A 16097-nucleotide genomic window follows, 5' to 3' on the forward strand; every position below is an offset into this window, starting at 1 on the left:
GACAATCCAATAGATAGAATGGACCTCAGCTCAGAAATAAAGAGAAATACTTGCTTGATATTCTAGAGAGTGTAGTCAGCCAAATTAGCTTGGAAAATATAGAACTTACCTGTGGATCTCGCTGTGCTATCTCTATTTCTAATTGCCCACTGCATGGACTGAGGCGCCAAATTGGTTCTATTGCCCAGACCTCCTGAACTGGTTCTGAAAAATAAAATGAAAACAAAATTACCACCACAAAAATTTAATATGTAAGGTTTCCTCGTAAAATAAACCAAAGTAGAAACAGAACAGTCTTTTTCTTCGCCTTTTCCCATGTTCAGATGGGGTCGGCGTTTGTCGTCGGCCTCTCAATCAGCTTTAGAGTGATCGCTTTGAAGCTAACTGGTTTTGGGCTAAACAAAATTTTACGAGTGGATGCCCTTGGCACTCAACCTTCGCTATTGATGTGCCATAAGGAAATTTGGACTAGTTTACTAAAGAACGAACAATTGACAAGCAAAAAATAACAACTATTTATTGTACCCCCATTATTACTTGTACTTTTGATGTTTTTCTCTATCAATAATTGTGATTTATGTTAATTATCTCCAATAAAAGTAAACTAATTATATTACCATTACTCCCTGTTTATAGTCCCCTAGCTAGACGCTGATCGACTCTCTGTTTATAGTCCCTCAGCCAGACTAATAAGTACTTACGTTCTTCTCTCTAGTTGTTCATCATTGAGTACAAACTCTTCCGTGTCACCCTCGTCTGTGTCTCCCGCTTCGGATGTGGTCGAGCGCGCGACGCGCAAAGCGCGGTGGTTCCAAGTCATGCTCGGGCATGTCCAACTCCAACTCCGCGCTACTGGACGAGGCCGGGCCTGCCTTGGAGCGCGAACCCCCGGCCTGAGGCGCAGACGAAGCGCGACCTGGCGGACGAGATCGGTACTGGCGCTGTTCAATACTCTGACGTCCCACGGTTTGCACCAGGAAGAGGAGAATGTTTTCGCCCCTGTGAAAGAGAAAGAGGAACAATGGGATGAGATATGAGATGATATTTCAGGCTGGTATCCTCCCTGTTTAAAGTTATTGGTGTAATTGTAGCGGTGTAGCTGCAAGGAAGGGGGCAGATGGTCCATTAGAAAAATTACTTGGACCGTCCCGAACCGCAGTCAACCATCATGGAAACCTGTGCTTTTCCCTTAGAGTATAATAAACCCTTTGTATCCTAAAGCTGGCCAAGCTGGTTTTAAGTCCCCCAGCCAAACTCTAACTGAAGCACTACTTATCTTGATGGAAGACTCGTTACATGTTTCTTGGATACTGAATTGTTGACTCTCATCCGACTCGAGTTTCGCCTACCGTGTAGACTTTATCAGCCTACGTGTAGGCTAATAAGAAATATTTGCAATCGAAAAACGAGTACAAATTTTTGTCGATGCGATGGTGAGATTCGAACCCGGGACCTTCTGACCACTATAATTACTTATTTGCCGCTCAATACTTACCGCTATGGCGCGGCAGTTTGTTTCCACTGGACAAACTGAGAATATCGTCATCCCCCGAGGCCGAATCGTAGGCCTCCTATATGTTTCTTGGATACTGAATTGCTGATTCTCATCCGACTCGAGTTTCGCCTACCGTGTAGACTTTATCAGCCTACGTGTAGGCTAATATAAACCTAACCAATAATCTCCAACGTCAGCTCCCATGGCGTAGTGGTCACTGCACTCGCCTTGCACGCGGGAGACCCGGGTTCGATTCCCGGCGGGGTCAAGAAATTTATAGGCCTCAGGAGGCCAACTCAACGTAGGTACAGGCTCTTCTGATAAGGAGCTAGGTGGATCATTCATTCCATCACCCAGTCTGTCTTTCATGTCTACATCTGGAAGAAAGAACCACAATACATATTAATCATAGACCTCAGGAGGTTAATCATAGGCCTCAGGAGGCCAACTCATCTTCCTCTTCTATATGAGATGATATTTCCTCCCTGTTAAAAGTTATTGTTGTAATTGTAGCGGTGTAGCTGCAACGAAGGAGGTAAATGGTCCATAGCAAAAATTACTTGGACCGTCCCGAACCGCAGTCAACCATCATGGAAACCTGTGCTTTTCCCTTTGAGTATAATAAACCCTTTGTATCCTAAACCTGGCCAAGCTGGTTTCAAGTCCCCCAGCCAAACTCTAACTGAAGCACTACTTATCTTGATGGAAGACTCGGTATATGTTTCTTGGATACTGAATTGCTGACTCTCATCCGACTCGAGTTTCGCCTACCGTGTAGACTTTATCAGCCTACGTGTAGGCTAATATACGCCACTGCTCCCCGCACCCGACTCCACGTCCATACCGAACACTGTTAGATCTGAGGAGAGAATATGATCCAAAATGTTAAAGCGGGCTATCAAATCAAGGCGCTCGCCTGGTAAACAGAAGGGCGTGGGTTCAATCTCAGCCGAGGTATGGAATTTTATCCTCAATTCAATTTGAGCATTTGACCACAATAATAATAGTAGCCTACTGCTGGAGTAAAGGGACTTTTCAGTCCTTTGCGAGCAGTTTAAATAAGCACTATTATTATTATGTACCTGTAAAGCAGAGCTTCGTTACAACTTTTGTGACTAACACAGCATTACTAAGGCCAGTCACTCATTATCACGTAGAACTAACAGGTACAATTGAAAAGGTCTATCTGTCAGGTCTACCTGATGAGCACACACTATCAGGTAGACCTGATCAGGCCACTCGTAACATTTGTAGGAACTCTGTGATTCCCGCCCGTGGCGGATTTTATCCTGATGGGATAATGTTCCTTCTCGGAACAGCTGGCTTTCTCCTATCCTGTTTTCCTTCTCTCTTCGATTTCAGGACGATAAGACCCTAGCAGTTAAAGTTCCCTCTATGAAACATCTCAACAAAAAAATAATAATATAATATTCTCACTCAAAGTGATCTACTTACTTCCTTGCTAGCCTTTTCCTGTAAATCGATATTTATTCAACAACCAAACCCGCTCATCCCTATCAACAGTCCCGACCCTAATCAACGACCCTATAACCATTGACACAACCTTGTCTTACCTGAAAACCATAGGCCTTCACACAGATATCTAACCCGGGAGGGTACTGCGCGAACGACACGCAAGTTTATTCCTATATTAGCTTAGGATAAGATCTCTGTATTGTTAAATGTTATTCAAAATAAATAAACACAAAAAAGTGTTAAAGCGCCTAAAGGGGGGAAAAAAATCTCACTCACCAGTGTCGGATCCGGCAGGTCCCCGCTCCTGGCCACTACTCTGCACCCCGCGATGATGATGGTGATGACTCGAATGCCCTCGCTCGCCCCCCTCATCCGGATTGCTACCCTCCGAGTCTGACTCGCTCTCCACCATCAGGTCCTCTGCATCATCGCTTTCCGGATCTACGGGGACTGAGGCAGCCCCCCCGGGTACTGAGCTGTCCCCGGCCACCGACACTTCGGCACTGACACTGGCCGACCCCTCCACTCCGTTCCCTACGCCACTGCCCCCCGCACCCGACTCCACGTCCATACCGAACACTGTTAGATCTGAGGAGAGAAAATGATCCAAAATGTTAAATGTTTATTATTATAGATTTAGTTTTAGTTTAGTCTTAACATTGTACCACATACAATTGTATATTTGTACAAAATAAAAATTGATTGATTGATAAAGCAGGCAATCAAATCAAGGCGCTCGCCTGGTAAACAGAAGGGCGTGGGTTCAATCTCAGCCGAGGTATGGAATTTTATCCTCAATTTATTTTGAGCATTTGACCACAATAATAAGTAGCCTACTGCTGGAGTAAAGGGACTTTTCAGTCCTTTGCGAGCAGTTTAAATAAGCACTATTATTATTATGTACCTGTAAAGCAGAGCTTCGTTACAACTTTTGTGAATAACACAGCATTACTAAGGCCAGTCACTCATTATCACGTAGAACTAACAGGTACAATTGAAAAGGTCTATCTGTCAGGTCTACCTGATGAGCACACACTATCAGGTAGACCTGATCAGGAGTACCGAGTACCTGTCGTCGGGTCTACCTTCAATTAAATAAAATATTCGAGATCTCCCTTAGCCGAGGTAATAACTTACTATCACCGAATCCGTCGAAATCGTGTCTATCTCCAGACAAACTATATGTCGAATGATTTAGGGAGAAAGCATGTGATGTTCCTCCTCTGCCCCGTGCTACACCAGATGTACCTGTCGTCGGGTATCAGGTAGACCTGATCAGGTGTACCTGTCGTCAGGTCTACCTAATCTCTTCAATTAAATAAAATATTCGAGATCTCCCTTAGCTGAGGTAATAACTTACTGTCTCCGAATCCGTCAAAATCGTGTCTATCTCCAGACAAACTATATGTCGAATGATTTAGGGAGAAAGCATGTGATGTTCCTCCTCTGCCCCGTGCTACACCAGACTCCTGATTACTACCTGTAAGAGAGAGCAACAAATCCATGTTAAAGTGGTAGTCTAGTCTAGTGGACTATATACTACAAGTCTTCTTCTTTTCCTTTTCCCGTCTTCAGACGGGGTCGGCGTTTTTCGTCAGCCTTTCAATCAGCCCTGGGGTAATTGTTTTGGGCTGACATTTGGTTTTGGCTACAAAAGTAGTGGTAGTTCAGTGGACTATATACTACAAGTCTTCTTCTTCTCCTTTTCCCGTGTTCAGACGGGGTCGGCGTTTTTCGTCAGCCTTTCAATCAGCCCTGGGGTAATTGTTTTGGGCTGACATTTGGTTTTGGCTACAAAAGTTTTACGAGTCGATGCCCTTCGTACTCAACCTTTGCTATTTCTTTAGGGAAATTTCAGGCTGGTCTACTCCCTGTTTAAAGTACCCCAGCCATCAAGTCTTCTTCTTCTCCTTTTCTCGTGTTCAGACGGGGTCGGCGTTTTTCGTCAGCCTTTTAATCAGCCCTGGGGTAATTGTTTTGGGCTGAAATTTGGTTTTGGCTACAAAAGTTTTACGAGTCAATGCCCTTCGTACTCAACTTTTGCTATTTCTTTAGGGAAATTTCAGGTTGGTCAACTCCCTGTTTAAAGTCCCCCAGCCAGACTAAGCTGGTCTACTCCCTGTTTAAAGTCCCCCAGCCAGACTAAGCTGGGCTGCTCCCTGTTTAAAGTCCCCCAGCCAGACTAATCTGGTCTACTCCCTATTTAAAGTCCCGCAGCCAGACTAGGCTGGTCTACTCCCTGTTTAAAGTCCCCCAGCTAGACAAAATTGGAATTTGCACCATAATGTGAAAAAGAGTATGGCGAAAATTCTTACCTCCACGCGGGGCCGACCTCAGTGCCGAGCTCCTATGATAGCTCCCCCCAGCCAGACTAAACTGGTCTACTCCCTGTTTAAAGTACCCCAGCCAGACTAATCTGGCCTACTCTATTTAACTTCCCCCAGCCAGACTAGGCTGGTCTATTCCCTGTTTAAAGTCCCCCAGCCAGACAAAATTGGAATTAGCACCATAATGTAAAAACTAGTATGGCGAAAATTCTTACCTCCACGCGGGGCCGACCTCAGTGCCGAGCTCCTATGATAGCTCCCGTTTGAGGAAGCACTAGCCAGAGGTTCGACGGAGAACAGCTCTTCGCTCCCGCTGATTACATCGAGCGTGGAAGAGGACAGAGTGAACGGGGGAGTGGGCCGGGACACGCCCAAACGTACGGGAGCAATGAGCGAGTCCGCCGTCTCACAGAGTTCCTCGATGCCGAGCTTAATGAGCACCTGAATGGGAGAGAGGAAGCAATATGTGAAAGTTAAAGACCTGCCTTGGTGGTGTAGTGGTCAAGACGCTCGCCTGGTAATCGGGAGGGCGTGGGTTCGATCCCTGACGATGCATATTTTTTTTATTTTTATTTTTTTTTTAACATAATTTTTATTATTAGGTTATTTTAGTTTTTCTTCTTTTTCAATCGCAGATGGCGGCAAATCTTACCTGAAACACATGCTTGGCTTTGACTAGAGGGGCGGCCAGAGAGCCGCTGCGTCGTTTGCCGGACACGGGCGCCATTTCCACGGAACAGATGACGAATATTCGGATCACGGAGCGCACGAACCGGCGCGCCACGAGTACGGCCTCTGCGCCACGCGCACCCGGACTTTGCATTTCGCGCAGCAGAGTGCCCAGGAGACGGTTCAACATCTGAGGGCGAGAAGAAATATTTATATACAGGGTGTCCACCAATGTATAACCCACACTCAAATTGCTCCGAATCTGTTGGAATTTTCGCAAAATAAAAATAATAACAAACCGTGTCTCTTTGATTTGTGCAAATAATTTTTCGCCGATATTGTTGAAATTTGCGAATCAGTTCGCAAACTAAACTTGGTACCAACTTTGGAATTTCAAATGAGAACCCCCATTTTTATTGTAAATGCAATTTCTTTGTGTTATTATGTCACAACTTTGGTGCTCACTGCAGCATTGTTGGATTTTTCCCAATACATATCTCAATAATCCTAACAACCAATGTTTACCTACCATGCTGGCACCGGTCGCTATGCGCATTTACATGTCATTGTTGAAATTTGCGAACAAGTTCGCAAACTAAACTTGGTACCAACTTTGGAATTTCAAATGAGAACCCCCATTGATATTGCACATTATTATTCTACGTAAAATTTCTTTCTCTTGTTTCCTTACCTCGTTGCTACATTTGACAAGTAGACAATGTGTGAATTTATCCAGCAGGGCGGTACCACTCTGGGATTTCAAATAGCATATTATTATTCTACGTAAAATTTCTTTGTTTCCTTACCTCGTTGCTACATTTGACAAGTAGACAATGTGTGAATTTATCCAGCAGGGCGGTACCACTCTGGGATTTCAAATAGGTTTCATCTTCTATAACGCCAGGACCTGAACTGCTTGTGGTTCCATTGGATCCGCCAGGGTTGGCTAGTGAGGAGGCTCCACTCAGCATCATCGCTCGGACACCTGCAGGACCTGACGTGCTTGTGGTTCCACTTGATCCGCCAGGGTTGGCTAGTGAAGAGGCTCCACTCAGCATCATCGCTCGGACACCTGAAGAAAAAAAAACATTAGTATCTCTACTAAACTTTGAATCCCAGCCGAGGTATGGAATTTTATCCTCAATATAATTTGATAATTTGACCGCAATAATAGTAGTAGCCTACTGCTGGAGTAAAGGGACTTTTCAGTCCTACGCGCACTATTATTATTATTGAATCAGGAAGTTGTGATATAGTAACACAAAGAAAAGACATTTATTTATTTATTACTTACTTGGCACTGAGTAGTTCTATCATATAGGGAGCCAGGACTTGGCTCTTGCATATTGCAGACAGGGCGGCATGGGCATTGACACATCGCTCGTACGGTTCACTCACAGCGTCTTTACCATAGGTCGCACTCGATCCTGTGAGAACACAAAGTAGTACATAATAAGTTGAAGTAAGTTTAAAGAAGCAAAAAATAATTCAATGAAAGAGTTTGAAATTTACATGCTTTGAAATAAAAATGGGTGTTTCACCGCCGTTTTTATTTCGTAGTAATAAAACAACTGCTACATTAGACGCATGTGGTCTGTGTCGTAGCATATAATATTCTCACTCAAAGTGATCTACTTACTTCCTTGCTAGCCTTTTCCTATAAATCGATATTTATTCAACAACCAAACCCGCTCATCCCTATCAACAGTCCCGACCCTAATCAACGACCCTATAAACATTGACACACCCTTGTCTTACCTAAAAACCATAGGCCTTCACACAGATATCTAACCCGGGAGGGTACGGCGCGAACGACACGCAAGTTTATTACTATATTAGCTTAGGATAAGATCTCTGTATTGTAAATTGTTATTCAAAATAAATAAACACAAAAAAGTGGTAAAGCGCCTAAAGGGGGAAAAAAATCTCACTCACCAGTGTCGGATCCGGCAGGTCCCCGCTCCTGGCCACTATTCTGCACCCCGCGATGATGATGGTGATGACTCGAATGCCCTCGCTCGCCCCCCTCATCCGGATTGCTTCCCTCCGAGTCTGACTCGCTCTCCACCATCAGGTCCTCTGCATCATCGCTTTCCGGATCTACGGGGACTGAGGCAGCCCCCCCGGGTAGTAAACATTGGATGTTAGGATTATTGAGATATTGAGAAAAATCCTACAATGCTGCAGTGAGCACCAATATAATAACACAAAGAAACTGCATTTACATTACATAATCTCCAACTATTTATTCAACTCACCGACTATTGGGTCTAGTAACCAGGTCGGGACCTGTGTCACATACGTTTCTGTTCGGTGTTTTACAGCGCCTGTGGTGATACAGTCCGCTTATTTTCTAATTTTGTACAATTTGCTCTTGGGATATATATGTAAAACTAAACACCAACTATTTATTCAACTCACCGACTATTGGGTCTAGTAACCAGGTCCGTTTCCGTGATGAGCTTATCGAGGACTTGGAACCGATAGGAGTACCTGTCGTCAGGTCTACCTAATCTCTTCAATTAAATAAAATATTCGAGATCTCCCTTAGCCGAGGTAATAACTTACTGTCTCCGAATCCGTCAAAATCGTGTCTATCTCCAGACAAACTATGTACCTGTCGTCAGGTCTACCTAATCTCTTCAATAAAATAAAATATTCGAGATCTCCCTTAGCCGAGGTAATAACTTACTGTCTCCGAATCCGTCAAAATCGTGTCTATCTCCAGACAAACTATGCACTTGCACCCCAACCAGACTAAGCTGGTCTACTAAAAGTATAAAGTCCCCAAGCCAGACTCTAAAGAATTATTGTGTCTCTTCTTGCCCATTTGATGAGAGGCATACTACGGGATGGGCATGCTACGACACAGACCACACGCGTCTAATGTAGCAGTTGTTTCATCACTACGAAATAAAAACGGTGGTGAAACATCGATCTTTTAGTACTTGATCAACTCACCGACTATTGGGTCGAGTAACCAGGTCCGTTTCCGTGATGAGCTTATCGAGGACTTGGAACCGATAGGTTTGATTTCCGGCCACCAGGGCCTTGCACTTGCACCCCAACCAGACTAAGCTGGTCTACTAAAAGTATAAAGTCCCCAAGCCAGACTCTAAAGAATTATTGTGTCTCTTCTTGCCCATTTGATGAGAGGCATACTACGGGATGGGCATGCTACGACACAGACCACACGCGTCTAATGTAGCAGTTGTTTCATCACTACGAAATAAAAACAGTGGTGAAACACCCATCTTTTTTTTTTTTGCTTCATCACTACGAAATAAAAACGGTGGTGAAACACCGATCTTTTAGTACTTAATCAACTCACCGACTATTGGGTCTAGTAACCAGGTCCGTTTCCGTGATGAGCTTATCGAGGACTTGGAACCGATAGGTTTGATTTCCGGCCACCAGGGCCTTGCACTTGCACTTCTCCCAACAGTCACAGTACGCGGTGGGCGAGGTGCGTTTGAGCTTGCAGTCGTGACCCCGATGACAAACGCGTGCACACTCCGTGCAACAGCAGAGGGACCCGGTGAGTCCGCAGGTTCGACACTCGAAAATGTCCTAAAAAAAACATACAGTAAAATTTGAATATAAGGAAAAGTCAACTGAGGAACCCGGTAAAAAATATCGAAAGGTACACAATAGGGTATGACACACCCGTGCACACTTGGTGCAACAGCAGAGGGACCCGGTCGGTCCGCAGGTTCGACACTCGAAAATGTCCTGAGGAAAAACCGAAGATGACGTCATAAAATGATGCCGATATAAGATAGAACACGTCGAAATGAGGAAAAGTGAACACAAGGACCCGGTAAAAAATATCGAAAGATTCACAATAGAGACAGGTAAATTTAACCTCGATGAAACACCCAAGCGAGCTGGGTGCAATAATTCCTTTGGATGGCCAGCCTAGTTCTAGCTTGTAAGCGCTAGGTTCCGGGTTCGATTGTCACCCGGGGCGGATTTTATCTCAAAAAGATGAAGTTTTGTTCTCGGAACGGCTGGCTTTTTCCTATCCTGTCTTCGATTTCGGGACGATAAGACCTTAGCAGTTACAGTTCCCTCTATCAAACAAATAGCTTGTAAGCGCTAGGTTCCGGGTTCGATTGTCACCCGAGGCGGATTTTATCTCAAAAAGATTAAGTTTTTTTCTCGGAACGGCTGGCTTTTTCCTATCCTGTCTTCGATTTCGGGACGATAAGACCTTAGCAGTTACAGTTCCCTCTATCAAACAAATTTCTTTTTTCCAAAACCTTATTTAGACTGACTTGAGAAAGGGGCTTTTCAGTAGTCACCTGATTAATATGTTCTGCTCCGGTCCAGGTAAAGCTGCACGTATCATTACAGCATATCGCGTGGAGAGGATTAGAGTCTGCATTGTGTATTAGTTACCTGATTAATATGTTCTGCTCCGGTCCAGGTAAAGCTGCACGTATCATTACAGCATATCGCGTGGAGAGGATTAGAGTCTGCATTGTGTATTAGTTACCTGATTAATATGTTCTGCTCCGGTCCAGGTAAAGCTGCACGTATCATTACAGCATATCGCGTGGGGAGGATTAGAGTCTGCATTGTGTATTAGTTACCTGATTAATATGTTCTGCTCCGGTCCAGGTAAAGCTGCACGTATCATTACAGCATATCGCGTGGAGAGGATTAGAGTCTGCATTGGAGCCGGGTGGGTATATCATTCGCATCATGAGTTCGATGGATTTCTTCTTGTCTTCGGCCATTTCATCCTTGTCCGCTTCCATGTTGTCCTTGCTGTTGTGAACACCGGAGTCTTTTTTATCTGAAAGAAAAGGTTGAAAAAAGGTAACATTATCTTCGTTAAATCAAAGATAGAAGGGAGATCTAGGCACAGATTTCCATAGCATAAGTAGCCACACAACTCTTTGTCTGCCTGGGGGACGTTAAACAGGGAGTAGAAAAGCTTAGTTTGGCTGGGGGACTTTAAACAGGGAGAATACCAGCCTGAATTTCCCTTGCTAAAGAAATAGCAAAGGTTGGGTGCGAAGGGCATCCACTCGTAAAATTTGTAGCCAAAATCAAATGTGTAGGGGAAGAGAAGCAAAAAAATGTGCCTACATAAATGTATAGAAATAGATCATAAATACCATAATAAATGCATAGAAATAGATCATAAATATCATAATAAATGCATAGAAATAGATCATAAATATCATAATAAATGCACAGAAATAGATCATAAATATCATAATAAATTCATAAAAGTCCTACGAGACCTAGGAGGGCATGAAATTTTGTAGAGGCCTTATTTATAGCCCAATGTAGGGGAAGAGAAGCAAAAAAATGTGCCTACATAAATCATAAATGTATAGAAATAGATCATAAAAATCATAATAAATATGCATAGAAATAGATCATAATTATCATAATAATTATTAATCGACCCAGTACATAGCTGGAACGATGTAGGATATGTATGTATGTATCATAATAAATTCATAAAAGTCCTACGAGACCTAGGAGGGCATGAAATTTTGTAGAGGCCTTATTTATAGCCCAAATAATAAAACCTGATCAGACAAAATTAAAGATTCTGGTCCTAAAATAAGTCGGGGTGAAAGCTCTTATATCAACGTACCTGGTTCTTGAGAGAGTTGGAATGGACGCTAGACAGCGCATGAGTGCCGGTAGCTATACATCGTACTGGGGGCAGGTCTAGCCAGGGAGGCTCCCGTATTGCGTCCAGAGAGTCCCGAGCCAGTGGGAACAGAGCCGAGTTGCCATCGCGCAGTATTAGGACTGATTCGGTGCCGTCGCCCGTAGCTGAAAAGGCACAAGAGAAGAAGAAAATAGAAACAAGTATTATAGGTTTGTTTTGGAGGCTTGATAGCGGAACTGTATCTGCTAAGGTCTTATGTCATTGTTGTTGTAGCGGCTTCAGCTGTAGCCGAATGATAATGGCAGAATAAAGAACGGATTTTTTTTTTTAACCATGATTATTATCTGCCATTCACCGGAGTGATGGTCTCTTAGCCATGTTTAATTAATTCGCCCTGAACCGCAGTGAACCATCGTAAGGACTTGTTTTTTTTTAAAAGAGAGGGTCTTGTCGTTCCAAAAGCCAAGAGAGAAGAAAGACAGGACAAGGCAAAGCCAGCCGTTCCGAGGAACGAGTCTTATTAGTTTTGATAGAGGAAATCCAACGAAATCTTAAATCTAACATAACGAAATCATGACTCAGGGTCTATTTGAAATCTTTAAAAACATGAATAGAGATACAAACACTATGAAAGTATTTGTACTTCATGTTATTTCATACGAACGAGACAAGTATCATCATAGCCAAGGACACTTCATATTGGGTCCTAGATTTTATTGCATGTACATGAGAACTTTGGATTTACAACAGGTTTTTACTTTCCTTATCCTATAGGAAGGAAAGTAATGTAATCGGGTCAAATTTTCGATGGTCAGTTTTTAGTGCCAAAACACGTTTTGAGGTCCCTAGACACATTAAACACCGTGTGGGCTAGCTTGGGCCCGGCCCACTTCTATTATAGGCTAGTTTGGGCCCGGCCCACTTCTATCATAGGCTAGCTTGGGCCAGGCTCACTTCTATTATAGGCTAGCTTGGGCCCGGCCCACTATTACTACTCACCCGTGAGGCACACCTTACTCGGCTCCAGACCAAGGAACGACTGTGTATCTAGCGGGAACGGACAGTCCTGCTCCACACGGGCCGTGGTCACATGAAACACCGTGTGGGCTAGCTTGGGCCCGGCCCACTTCTATTATAGGCTAGCTTTGGGCCCGGCCCCACTATTACTACTCACCCGTGAGGACACATTACTCGGCTCCAGAACCAAGGAACGACTGTGTATCTAGCGGATTGAATGGACAGTCTGCTCACACGGGCCGTGGTCACGTTAAACACCGTGTAGGCTAGCTTGGACCGGCCGATTTTTGACGATGGTGTGCATGCCCCGCCGTCTACGGCTAGCGTGAGTATGTTGGATACGGAGTCAGGCAGGCCGCGATGCGAACGCGGGATGCGCTGGATAACACTCTGGCGCGCGCGTCGTGCTGTTTACGTCGAACCACCTGGGCAATGGGAAAAGTCCAATAAGAATGAAATAGAAAGTAATAACAGAAAGTGAATGAAATGAATCATGGTGTGAAAATCGTAGATCAACATCGAGTTTCGGATTGCATTTTCGAGGATCTTAAAAAATCGTTGACAACAAGGGGATTTCGAACCTGTACTCCATAACTAGTCGTATAGCGCTAAAGTTGTTACCATTCGATTGGGCGTGAAAAATCACATAATTTGAAATATTCCCATATGAATATTTTCGTACTCTTTCCGGTTAAGAATAAGGGTTAAGCAACATTGACTTGTATAAGCTTTGACTGGATGGGTGACTATCCAATTTTTACCAAATTGTTACAGTCGCGTCCTTGGACCATACCGGGATATCATACCAAATTTCATCGCTCTACGACAAACCGTTCTTGAGATATTTTGTATACAATCAGAGCCATATCCAGGATTTTGAAGAGGGGGGAGGGTGGATGCTCCAAATTTTTGGAGTCTGACCCACAGTTTCCCGCTAGACAAAAGACCGTCACACATGGTCCACTGTTCTACCACTCACCTGCAGTTCGTCCTTCCTCATCAGTCGACAGTCCTGGAGCAGGGCCAGTCCCTCATCGCCCGCCCCCACGCTATCCTTGCCCAGGGGCGTGGTCTGCGTGGTGGCGTTGCTATTCCCAGACACCGAGGCCCCACTCTGGCCCCCGGCACTGGCTGACGGGCCGCCACTGGTTTCCTTGGAGAGAGGGGAGGCAGAGGAGGCGATGGAGGGGAACTTGACGGCGGCGTACATACCGTCCACCTTGAGTACTCGGCCTGGGGGAGGAGGGAGAAGAGGGGGAGAGGGATTGAAATCAAATATTTCCTTCTATGGGTTCGAAGTTCAAAATCAATCAAATCATGTAGGTAGTATATCCCCTGTTATCTTCAGAATTTTCAGAGGAACCCAATCTATGAAGGTGAGAAAAACCTGCAGAATCGATTAGTTTTAAAGATACACAGGTGTGCTTACTGGAACTTGGACTGGTGGGGGACTTTAAACAGGGAGGATACCAGCCTGAAATTTCGCTTGCTAAAGAAATAGCAAAGGTTGATTGTGAAGGGCATCGACTCGTAAAACTTTTGTAGCCAGAACCAAACGTCAGCCCAAAGCAATTACCCTAATTAGGGCTGATTGAGAGGCTGACGAAAAACGCCGACCCCGTCTGTACACGGGAAGACTCAAGCATGTAAAACTTTTGTAGCCAGAACCAAATGTCAGCCCAAAGCAATTACCCTAATTAGGGCTGATTGAGAGGCTGACGAAAAACGCCGACCCCGTCTGTACACGGGAAGACTCAAGCACAGAGCCAAAGAAACTTCGACCCCGGGACCTCCGGCGTGCAAGCCCAGTCTGATACCCACTCGGTCCCGAAGGTTGCTTTTTAGTCCGTCCTTCCTTTATTATTACAATAGTAATAAAAAGGTATAAGGGACGGACTGTTGTATTCACTTCGGTGTCGTCTGTCTGTCGGTTTGTTCCCATAGAAGGACTTATCCAAACCTGGTCGACCTATATACCAAATTAAAGGTCTTTTTACCAGGAACACGAAAGTGGTGGTGCAAATTTTGTCCAGAAAATCATAAAGCCAAAAAGCCAAAAAAACTGGTTTTGGGGGGATTTTTTTACTCACCCACGGGTAAACTCTTGACATCCTCAATGAATATCACATCCTTCAGGGGCCACTCCTCTTCATCTCGCTTCTCGGCCTCATCCTCCCGTATGGTGACGCGTTTGTTTCGCTTATGAGAGGTGCTGCCAGTGTCGGAGCAAGTGCTAGAGGCCGGGGATGGAGGGGGCGGCATGTCCAGCCGGTCCGTGTTCTCCTTGGCCAGCAGGTTCGAACCTCCCCTGAGAAGAAAATAAATAAATATTTTGTCAAAGACTGGTAAATCCATTGTTTTTTTTTTTTTTTTTTTTTTTTTTTTTAATAAGGTTAAACATTCTTTAAAACTTTTGAGTGATTGTAAATAAAACCTGTTCTCTGTGGATTTTTATTACGTAAGACGTATTCCTTCTGTTTCTAATTCAAGAGAGATTCTTGCGATAGCATTCATTGCGGATAGCTTTCTTTCCTATCTCAGCTATAATCTGAGTAAGGTATTGCAGTCACCAGTCCGTAGTTCCTTTGGACAGGTGCTTATGTGTACTATCGTGGTAGCACCGCCTGTGGTGTATTCCTTTAGTACGATCGCCTTCCACAGTAGTTGAGTTTGACAATCGTGTTAAGTTAATCTGAGCCGTTGACCTGAAAATTGTTTGCATCCGTCTATATTGGCAGTACTATGCTGGATGACAGCATCCTACCAGACTTGGATCACTAGAGAACAGTTATAAGGAAGACCACTTGGTTACCTTCTCACTCGAAGAGTCTTAATTCATTCTGCTATTATAAGTGCAGCATTAAACCCGAAAAGGGAATATCCTATTATGTTATTGTATCTGTATAAGTAGGGCCATGAGCTATACATAATAAGACGACCCTAACGTCACTGCGACTTGATTAGATTGTTTGTCGAAACTTTCCCTTGTAATTATCTAAGAGCCCTATGATTTCTTCTTTACTATAATTTTTGCCCTGTAGATTATTGGTATTTTGAGATTCGCGCCGCGAACTTGTTGGGTATGGATAGGCGGTGTGTCTATACTTGTTAGTAGGGATACGTTTTATCTTTGCATTTTATTTGTTGGTGAAGATAGTATTGCAGATTGGCGGAACTGTTGGAAAGGAAGGCCGGGTGTTGGTAGTCTGACGTTAGTGAGGGGCATAGTACTTAACCTGATTATAGTTTGGCATGAGATAGTTTGAGCGATTGGGGAACTGGTTGGAGGAAGGCGGTGTTGTCTACGTTAGTAGGGATACGTACTTACTGATCTATATTGGGGGCTGAGATAGTATTGAGATGTGGCGGAACTGTTGGAGGAAAGGCCGGTGTTGGTTCTAGTTAGTAGGTAGTTACTTACCTGATTATATTGGGCCTTGAGATAGTTTCGAGATTGGAAGGAACCTTGTTGGAG

General features: G+C 44.2%; 1 protein-coding gene across 1 annotated transcript in view; it reads right to left on the reverse strand.

Annotated features, from left to right (window-relative positions):
- LOC103514467 (E3 ubiquitin-protein ligase hyd-like) overlaps nt 1–16097 on the reverse strand; it is a gene marked incomplete at its 3' end in the record, with an annotated part of 49955 nt that overhangs the window by 2964 nt on the left and 30894 nt on the right. The window contains exons 22-39 of the mRNA XM_026827427.1: nt 14713–14930; nt 13602–13855; nt 12605–12734; nt 11581–11769; nt 10563–10768; nt 9303–9537; nt 7903–8076; nt 7269–7394; nt 6774–7039; nt 5951–6157; nt 5514–5739; nt 4332–4451; nt 3248–3559; nt 2322–2354; nt 1778–1872; nt 1496–1571; nt 702–999; nt 110–204 (exon numbers count right to left, since the gene is read on the reverse strand). Of these exons, the coding sequence (XP_026683228.1) occupies nt 110–204; nt 702–999; nt 1496–1571; nt 1778–1872; nt 2322–2354; nt 3248–3559; nt 4332–4451; nt 5514–5739; nt 5951–6157; nt 6774–7039; nt 7269–7394; nt 7903–8076; nt 9303–9537; nt 10563–10768; nt 11581–11769; nt 12605–12734; nt 13602–13855; nt 14713–14930 (3260 nt within the window). The remainder of the gene's footprint in view (nt 1–109; nt 205–701; nt 1000–1495; nt 1572–1777; nt 1873–2321; nt 2355–3247; nt 3560–4331; nt 4452–5513; nt 5740–5950; nt 6158–6773; nt 7040–7268; nt 7395–7902; nt 8077–9302; nt 9538–10562; nt 10769–11580; nt 11770–12604; nt 12735–13601; nt 13856–14712; nt 14931–16097) is intronic.

Source organism: Diaphorina citri, unplaced genomic scaffold (genome assembly GCF_000475195.1).
Source record: "Diaphorina citri unplaced genomic scaffold, Diaci psyllid genome assembly version 1.1 scaffold1147, whole genome shotgun sequence".
Classification (NCBI taxonomy): Eukaryota; Metazoa; Arthropoda; class Insecta; order Hemiptera; family Psyllidae; genus Diaphorina; species Diaphorina citri.